Raw genomic sequence first — 10,181 nt, forward strand, 5'->3', positions numbered from 1 at the left:
AAGAGGCCACCCAACTTTGTAGCTGCTATAGCCTCCATCTTAGGCCTTGTATCAGGCCTCATGCCACTCACTGCTGACCACAAGGAGAGGGTGGGAGGGGGACATTCCAGATTGTATTAACCTGCAGGCAGGCAGGGACTGCACTTCCACCTGGAAAGAATGCTTGTTAGGCAAGGCCACGCCCAAGTACACAGTCTTCCAAAGTTACCTTGGAATTGCTGATTGTAGTGTCCAAATACCTCCTGTACCTCTATTATTTCTCTAAGTCTCCAGTAGGATCGCCCACCTCCAATCAGAGCAGTACATCAGGCAGGGTGTGGGTCCCACTCCACCTCCGTATGTGAGAAATCTATCAGGCAAGAAGAACCCATCCTGCCCATCCCAATGGCAGTGCGGGTCCACTGTGGGTTTGTTTTCAGATTCAGGAGGGGTTTTTTTTTCCTTTGTGATGGCATTTCACTGTGAAACCCAAACTGACATCAAACACACAGATCCCCTGCCTCTGGAATTAAAGGCTTACAATACCATGCACAGCTTCAGCCTAGTGGGCTTTTTGTTTTTTTCTTTCTTGCTGAATTACATTTACTTAGTGTGTGTGTGTGTGTGTGTGTGTGTGTGTGTGTGTGTACATGTGTGCCATCGTACAGCATGGAGGTCAAAGGACAACTTGAGGGAACTGGTTCTTTCTTCCCATCATGAGGATCCCAGAGATCGAACTCTGGCTATCAGTCCTGGCAGCAAGTAGCTCACCCTTCTGAACTATCCGGACAGTCTAGGCCCAACCAAGACTTCTGACTAGTTTACTGCAGATTAACAAAAATCCTTTTGCTTTTTGAACCTTATAAATCCTGCCGTGTGAGCTAAGGGGCCCCATCCCCCGGGAGCTGCCACAGGTGAGATCCACCGGAGCTCAGCCCTTCTGCTCCGGGGCTGACACCACGTATTTCAGCTCTTCTCATACTCTTCTTTCTTGCAAAGGCCCAGGGTTCAACTCCCAACACACAAATAGCCATCCAGTTCACAGCTGCACGGAATCCAACACCCTCTGACCTCAGGCACCAGGCGTGCATTCAGAACACAAACATACATGCAAATAAAACACTCACATACATAAAAATTTTTAAAAGCTTTAAAATAACCATTTCTACAGCAGATGCTCATCTGCCCTTCTAGTCTGACTCATTTGGTTGTTTTTTTTTTTTTTTTTTTTAAAGAGCCAAGGAAATGCCATTTAATCCCACAGCAACAGCCTTTCTAAGAACCCTGCCTCAAGCAGTTGCCAAAGCAGAGAGAATCATTCTAAGAGGAAAGGTACCAAGCATGACGTACACCTGCAATTCTAGCACTCCAAAACTAACGTGGACTACACATGAATTCAAGGCAAGCCTGGGATAGACAGTAAAACAGTCTCAACTGCCGGGTGGGTGGGGGATTGAGATTACTGTTAGGTACTGGAGTGGGAAAATGCTCCCAGAGGGATAGCCAATTTGTCACAAAAGAAACAGTGTAACCACCTTCCTGAGGGTGGGAAAGTACTGTGGAGCTGGGGAGCATCTCCTGGAAGAAGCGCCAACCAACGGACAGTGCAGCACACGAGTGGTGCTGGCAGGGAAGACTTCCTTCCTCAGCCCTCACCATGCTATCACAAGTTTTCAAAATGGGTTTCTAAGGAATATGAATTATGCAGAAGATTGCAAAAGAAAATGTGCAAGACAAGCATTCTTCTCAAAAAGTCAGCACTTCTCAACGAGACAATTGGGAAAGAAGACAGTGAGTGAACTTTAGGGGCTTTTAATTTTGAAGGTTCTTTTAAAAAGTCAACAAAAACTTAGGCATAATGGCATATGACTATAATCTCAGCACTACAGCGTCAGCCCTACCTAGGGCTACCTAGGAAGACCTTAATCAACTAATAAATATGCTAAGCATGATGGCTCCCATTGGACTTAGAGGACTAAGGTAATAAACACAACTACACAGGAAGTCCTAGGTCAGCCTGGACATCAGTATGAGACCCCATCTCATGTAAGTAAAAAAAATTTTTTTCATTAAAACAAGGAGTGGTCAGGCATAGTAACACATGCCTTTAATCCAAACATTAGGGAAACAGATGTAGGTGGATCTTGTGAGTTCAAGGCCAGCCTGGTCTCCAAAGTGACCTGGGCCCTAGTAAAGCCTACAACAGCCAGGGCTGTTACAGAGAACAAAACAAATCAATTACATAATTAATTAAGTAAGTCAAATGAAGAAAATAAAAATAAAATAAAAAATAGGGAAATCCTGTCTTGAAAAAAATACATAAATAAATCTTTAAATAAATAAATAAAAATATTCAACAACAAAGCAGGTCTAATTTATCTTTACCATGATTGAGGAGAATCAAGTAACAACTTCATGTTTACATAGAAGCTTAAACAGAATTCAAATTGTTACGTTCCATTTCTCAATGTCTAACTTATGGCTAATAACTGAGATTCTATGAACAAATATATTGAGATTTTAGTGATACTAAAGTACAATTCAAAGGGGCATCTGCCACAGCAGACCCTGCCAGCTGAGCACAGCAAGCTGCACTCTTCTCTTAGGACGTAAGGGGCATCACTCGGCCACCCCTGTCTTCCTTCACTTGAGCTCCTACAGTGAGTAAGGAGAAGGCATCCAAGCATGATAAAAGCACCTACACTGTCTCTAAACCCCAGCTCCACACGCAGGGATAAATGGCAATTTGGGCAATTTCCTGCCCATGGCAAAATGACTAGTGTCACAAGGACCCTCTGTCTTTCTGCTGCGGTCCTGCCTGTTGTACAGTCAATTCTCAGAGTATGCCATATGTTCAGTCAGCATTGTACAGAAAGATGTTCTGCAACTTATGATGAAGCTGGGCCCAGTAAACCCACATCAAGGTGAAAATACTGAGCAGAAAGGCACTGAATACACTTAACCCAGAGCCTCAGACTCAGGAGCCCAGCACACTGCAAAATCACACTTGTTTACTTACTGTGGTGAGCAGGGACTGAGGGGAAGCTGCACTGGCGGCCCCTGCTCAGGATTGTGAAAGGATCATACCACAGCCCAGTAAAAGACCAAAATCAAAGCCAGATTTTCATGGAATGGGCATTGCTTTTATGCATATTGATAAGATCAGAAACCCCCACCAGGCCAAACCATCTTATTTAGGATCACTGATATTCCCAATCATATCGGGTTGCTGATAAGTCAGCAATAAGACATGCTAAATAAGTCCTATATGGCTCTCCTTCGTGGCCATCACTTGTGAAAAAGCCAACGAAGATTCCAAACTCCCAGTGTCAGAAGGGTTTTGGTCTCCTTGGAACACTATCAACACAACAGCCTGCATGATGTCAAGGACCACACTGAGTAAAAAAGCCCATCTCCAAAGGTCACACGTTGTACAATTCCATTTATGTGACATCCCTGAGTTCACAAAATTACAGAGCTGGTGAGCAGATTAGCGGTTGCCATGGTGGGAGGCGGTGGGTGTGGCTGTGAGAGCTAATGCTAGGGAGCTTCTCGGAGAGAGCAGAACAGTCTCTCACAGAGGTGGAAGCAACTCGAAGCTACGCAGTACACAGCATCACACACACACACACACACACACACACACACACACTTAGATACACATGATTACAAGTAAAATTACTGACATCTAGGCGCTGAAATACTAGAGGCCCTGAGATCAATCCCCAGCACCAAAAAAAAAAAAAAAGTAAATAAATACACAAACAAAATAATGAAATCTAAATACCCCAGTGGTTTGTGGGCTGGAGAGATGGCTCAAGTGGTTAAGAGTGCTGACTGCTCTTCCAGAGGTCCTGAGTTCAATTCCCAGCAACCATGTGGTGGCTCACAACCATCTGCAATGGGGTCTGATGCCCCCTTCTGGTGTGACTGAAGATAGCAATGGTGTATACATTAAATAAATAAATCTTTAAAAGAAAAAGTATCCCAATGGTGTACTAATAATGTCAGCTTTCCTGTGTTGAAAATATCGTAGTTACAAAAGATGTCCACATCAGGAAAGGTAGAGTGGAGGATACCAAGGGCCTTCCTGCCAATTTCTTCACAACTTCCTATGAATTATTTCAAAATAAATTATTTTAAAACTTGGACTAAAAAACAAAACAAAACAAAAACAGATTTTTTTTTCATTTTTAACATTCAGTGGGGCACACATGGCACAGCAAACATGCATGTGTACATGGCAGAGGTTAAAGTATGATTCGGTGAGTCAGTTCTCTTCCACCATGTAGTATCCAGGGATGGAACTCAGGTCACCAGGCTTGGCAGCTCTTGCCCTTACCAGCTGAGCTATCTTACCAGCCCAAATCAGCAGTTAAGAACACTGGCTGCGCCTACAGAGGATGCAGGTTCAATTCTTAGCACTCACATGGCTACTAACAACTATCGATAACTCTAGTTCCAGGGATCCAACGTCTTCTTCTGACCTCCACAGGCACCAGGCACACATGTGGCAGACAGACAGACATGCAGGCAAAAAATTCATACACTGTGTATGTTTGTATGTATGTATGTACATATATATGTTATAGTGTGTATGTATGCATGTGTTGTTATTTAAAGAAGAAAAAAGAAACAAGCTGAGATGGCCCAGCAGTTAAAAACACTTGCTGCTCATGCAAAGGACACTGGTTCTGTTCCCAGCACCTACCAACCATACTGGGGAGATCACAACAACCTGCCAGTTCTGTTCTAGGAAATTCAATACCTTCTTCTGGCCTCTCCCAACACCTCATGCACATGATACACATATAAACAAGCAGGCACACAAACATATAAGTAAAAATAAAGGCAAGAGAAACAGAAGAATGTACAAGGCTCTGACATACTGAAATCATATTACTAAATTCACAGGCCCTGGGTGAAGCAAACCAGGAAAAAACATGTTAGTTTTATGAGACTGAATTTGTCTGTTACCTGAGCTGCAGAGCTGCAGGCCTCAGTGACATGGGAGCAGGTTGGTGGCTGTCTATGCTAAGAGAGTAAACTAGTAACCAAGTGCAAACAAGATGCAGATCCTCCCAGCTCACACATCCTTTTGTCCCCCGACCCTCCCCTCTCAGTGTTCATTCAACACAGGCCTTCAGAGAGATACCAGATTAAAAACAGACACGAAACAGACTTTGAGGACACATGAGCTCATAGCCGACCCCTTGAGAACCAAGGCTCACTGGCTGGCAGCTTCTAGCTACAGGGTTGGTAGCAGAGCCAGGATCCAGCATTGCACCCTAGGGACTGACCTAGGACTCCCTCTCCACAGAGCCACCAGCCACTCTCATCATGAGAAAACAGGAACCACAAACTCGGGAAAAGCCAGAGCAGTGACACTCCCCACCTCTCATGGCCTAGGGATCATGTTCACGCCAGCTCTGGTCCCCCGCTCAAGTGAGAATGTCTGTGTCTTGCTTGGGGCTGACTCACTCACAGAGCACATATTGTACGCCAGACACTGAGGGGCACAGACGGGTGGAGTGAAGAGCAAGGCACAGAGGGCCCTTGCTTTGGTGCTTCCTGTACAGCAGGACATAAGACTCCCCTGGAAGAGACAACATCACACCATCACAGAGGACACTGCTCCACAGAAGAGGGAGGGCCACAGTGTCACGGGAGACCTGACAGCTGAGAAAGAAGGCATTCTGAGAGAATGGCTAGGTTACACAGAAACCTGCTCCCAGAGAGGCCCAGCTCCTCTAGGAATGGTCTTGTACATTCCATACAACTTTGGGGAACTATTTACCACTATTACAACTGAGGCACTTGGTGTTGCCAAACATCCTCTAAAACATAGAACTGTCTCCCCACAACAAAAATCAATCATCCCCAAAGATTAGCTATGCCAAGGAGGGATGGCTTCTCTACCAATCAGCCAGTAAGTTATTTACCAAGTTCTTACCATGTACCACCTCTGATCAAACATAGGGCATGTCTAACAAGTGGTAACCTGTTGGGTGAGAAACTGGCTTTCACTCTCAATGTCCTGCATGAATGTAACCCTCTTCAGAAAACAGAAGGATGGAGCTGGGGAAATGGTTCAGGGGGGTAAAGATACTTGCTGCCACACCTGAAGACCCACATGATGAAAAGGGAAAACAGACTTCTGAGAGAGATGTCCTCTGACCAGAACACAGGCACCATGGCTTGTGGGTGAATACACATACACACACAACACAAACACTTATAAATGTAATTTTTTACAAAAATTTTAAGAAAAGAACAGCTGGGCGGTGGTGGCGCACACCTTTGATCCCAGCACTTGGGAGGCAGAGGCAGGTGGATTTCTGAGTTCGAGGCCAGCCTGGTCTACAAAGTGAGTTCCAGGACAGCCAGGGCTATCTATATAGAGAAACCCTGTCTCGAAAAAAAACAAAAAGAAAAAGAAAAGAAAAGAACAAAATGCATCATGACTATAAATGTTATTGTCTAAAATTTTGGTAAACCCTGATCCAAGGATGCCTGTATCTTTGCAGAGCAGGGAGGGATAGAAATCTACCTCTTCCAGAGTCCTACAGACCCAGGCAAGCTGGGGTCCTGCACACAGTCTTAGGGAATACAGTATAAATTGAAGTGTTAGTGTGACGACACACTGGGCAAAATTCCTCAGGAAGCATATTAATCTCTAAAGTAACAAAAATCATGGAGTCAGCTATTTGCTGGATACCAAGAAAAAAATAAACTGACAGGAAAATGGCTTTTCTTTTCATCAGTAAGGGGGTGTCTGATAACCCTCAGAAGTTTCTGTAAGCCAAAGTCCTGGGCACCCGCCCTGCCTGACCTTTAACCTTCCGACCCATTTCACTTTGAGCAGATTTTTTTTTCCACCCAGGGGACACTGGCTACAGAACTGCTCAGCGGAGAAGCAGGCGCAGCTTCCAGCATCCACACCCGGCTGCTCCCGGTTCCCTGGGGGAATGAGTCACTTTAATCGCAGTGGGTGAGATCTAATCATCGCCCAACATGCCGCCTGAATCAGGTCCGAGAGACGTATAGTGTCCCTATCCCCGCCCAAAGAGAAAATCCACGCTGTTTTGGAAAAGGCTGGGTTAAAGGCTCCATTACTAGAAAGACCAAGATGACATCATGCTGGGGAGGGGCGTCTAGGGCCGGAAACCCCTCGACTGTGCCACAAACCCCACAGACTCCCCACCGCGCCCCGCACTCCCATCGCTACACCTAGATCTCAAGACACCTAAGCCCCGCACCTCAGTCTGAACACCCACAGGCAATCTCCAGCTGTCCAAACCCATACTTGCAACCACTCTACCAGGGGTCCGCACCCCAGATCTCTGCCTAACAGCTCTGCTCCTACCCCAACCCCACTGCCAGATTTGCACCTCCAGGACCCTGCCCCACTCACCAGCACGAATCTTCACTCTACACCTCATCGTCGGGTCAGGACTTGGGACACCACCACCATCACCCCAGTCTGGTCCCCCCGCAGCAGGCGACCAACTCCCGCCAGATGTGCACCCGGGACGCGCGCTCTGCACCCTAAGCGCCCGCGCGGGACCCCCGCCCCACCGCGCGATCTGCACTCCACAGCCCTCCTTCTCAAGCCTGAGCGGACCCGCGCACCGGTCCACACCCCTCTCCCTGTTCCGGCCGAACCCCCCAGACCCCCGGCCGCACCTGCGGACCCCCGGCCGCGCCCCCGCTCAGGCCCGCCCGGCGTCTGGCACTCACAGTTGCGGATGTCGGAGATGAAGACCGCTAGGCCTCGCATCCCGTCCCCCTTGGATACGGCCGGCATCTTTGCGCCCCGGGAGCGGCCTCGGCGGCGGGCTAGAACAGCACGGGCGCGGCCGTCACGCCGAAGAGCCCTGGAGCGCGGAGCCGCCTAGCCACAGCCGCCTCGGGCCCCCGAGCGCCGCTCGCTGGGCTGCGCGCGCGAGCACGCACGACGCACGCGCTGGCGCGCACGCTGAGCCTCGCGCCAGGCGACGGGCGGTGCAAGAGAGCGTGCGCATTCTCGCGGTGCTGGGGGGCGGGGGTAGGACGAGGAGGATGGGGGCGTGGCGCGCGATAGAGCCGGATTACTGCCTGGAGAACCCGAGCTGTGCGGAGCGCGCAGGCGCTACACCTCCTGTTATCACCGCCTGGTGAAGGATCCTTCCAATGTATACCTAAGTAGCCCCGATCTCGCTCTCACGGGTGAGCCAGGCTTTACCTAGACAGGGACACTGACACCAGTGCGGGATCAACCCAGTGTCACACGGGGTGTAGGGGAGGAGCGGGCTGCACTAGCACCTACAGCGGTCAACCTTTGCCTGTGCAAACCGGCCCCAGAGCCCTGGCAGTTGGACTGACCTACCTACCCCAGGCCACCGGCGTGGAACCGGAGTGAGAGGCGTTTACAAGCCTCTAAACTGGGACAAAAGGAAGCGCTACTCCAGGTTCCTACTTCCCTTACAAATAGGGAAACTGAGGCTTGAAGCTAGACTGACCACTCTTGCCGAGGTGACTGTTGTCTGGAGTACAACATCTCAGCATTCATCCAGGCCCGTTTGCTCATTGCTTCTGCCCGCCCTGTTCCCCTCTCTAGCGAGGTGACCCCATTGGATCCTTCCTATGGACCCATTTTGCAGAAGAGCGGGATTGGCCTACCACTCCAGGAAGTGGAGATCACGGTGGCTCTTCCCTAGTTCTCTTCTGTGAAGAGGAAGCTTCCCACCTAAGGTGGTTATCATGATCCAGACCCACCAGGCAGAACTCTGCCCCTTGCTTTTATACAGATGTGGTGGAGCCTACTCCAGAGAAGAAGAGGCACGACCCTCCTATAAATCAGGCAGTCCACCAAGGTCCCAGGACTGATGGGAGAAACTGAGAACATAATAAGCCAAATCTCTGGCAAGGCTGCTGAATTTGCCTGGCTTTTTAAGAGGTGAAAGAGCCAGCACCAGAAAATAAACTTCCTCCAGCTTGTCTGCACCATCAAAAAGATGCTTCTGGGCCATATGAGGAGTGCTGGACAGGTGGCAATAGGAATCCTCATTGTCTATGCCCAGACAGGAATGAGACTACAGGAGATTCTCAGACTCCTCCATTGTACTGACTCTGAGATTCACCACAACCATCCTAGAGTTAATATTTTAAATAATTTCATTATAAATTATTCATTGAAAGGGGTGTGCAATGTGGAACTCAAAGGACACTTTGTGAGAGTCAATTTTTTTTTCCTTCCATCTTGTGAGTCCCAGGAAGCACCTTTACCCACTGAGCCATGTCTAAAAAATGGCTAATCTTGGTTGTCAAATTGGATAGGATCTACACTCATCATGAAAACAAACATCTGGACACACCTGTCAGGAAGTTTCTAGATTAGTCTAATTGAGGCCCACCATAAATATAAGCTGTAAGGGTCCTGAGTGGAATAAAAAGGAACGGGTGAGCAACAGCATTCATCTGTTTCCTGGCTGTGGTGACAATGTGACCAGCTGCCTGAGCTCTTACAGTCATGACTTCCCATTCTGAGAGAACATATCCTCCAACTGTGAGCTTCTACAAAAACTTTTCCTAGCTTGCTTTTGTCACAGCAAAAATAAATAAATAATAATAAAGTGTCGCACAAGTGTGCCACATCAGGCCTGACAAGTGGACACAGGAAAGACTCCACCTATGGCCAGTGCCACCTATGGCCATCTCAGATACACAAGCCACCAGATCACTTTCCCCACCGAAGCCTTGAACCTGAGCACATGATCCTTCCAAACCACTCACTGATTGGTAATGTGCTTTGAGAACAATTCTGTTAAAGTTGTCTGAACTAGAGACTTGTCACAGTATTTTCCCCCAAGGACGGATGGTACTGAGAGCCCTGCCTTCCTCCACAGGTTGGAAGGGCACTGCAAGCTCCAACTGCAGTTTTATAGAGGGAACAGCAGAGCATCCCAGACAGACAGCCCTGCCCTGTCTCATTTCCTATGCTCTCCTAGCTCTGCTCTTGCCCACCTCCAGTCAATTTTACAAATGGCCCAGTTTCCTTCCTGTAGCTTCTTCAGTAAGTTACAGATAATGAACCTTATACAGAATCTTGGGGTTCTCTGCCTAGTACAGGTTTGGCTAGATCCTGAGCACATTGAACGGCAGGAATGCAGAAGTCCTCAGACCCAGTGGCTATCTTTGTGATTAGATGACTACATGTGGTC

At 48.0% G+C, this 10,181-nt stretch overlaps 1 protein-coding gene across 3 annotated transcripts in view; it reads right to left on the minus strand.

The window, feature by feature from the left end:
- Ap2a2 (adaptor related protein complex 2 subunit alpha 2) overlaps window positions 1-7,946 on the minus strand; it is a 121,580-nt gene extending 113,634 nt beyond the window's left edge. For all 3 annotated transcript variants that reach the window (XM_085841150.1, XM_085841151.1, XM_085841149.1), the window contains exon 1: window positions 7,720-7,946. In XM_085841150.1, the coding sequence (XP_085697276.1) occupies window positions 7,720-7,786 (67 nt within the window). In that variant the 5' untranslated portion in view covers window positions 7,787-7,946. The remainder of the gene's footprint in view (window positions 1-7,719) is intronic.
- Window positions 7,947-10,181: the final 2,235 nt, after the last annotated feature.

This window comes from Mus caroli, unplaced genomic scaffold (genome assembly GCF_978045245.1).
Source record: "Mus caroli unplaced genomic scaffold, Mus_caroli_1 scaffold_8, whole genome shotgun sequence".
Taxonomy (NCBI): Eukaryota; Metazoa; Chordata; class Mammalia; order Rodentia; family Muridae; genus Mus; species Mus caroli.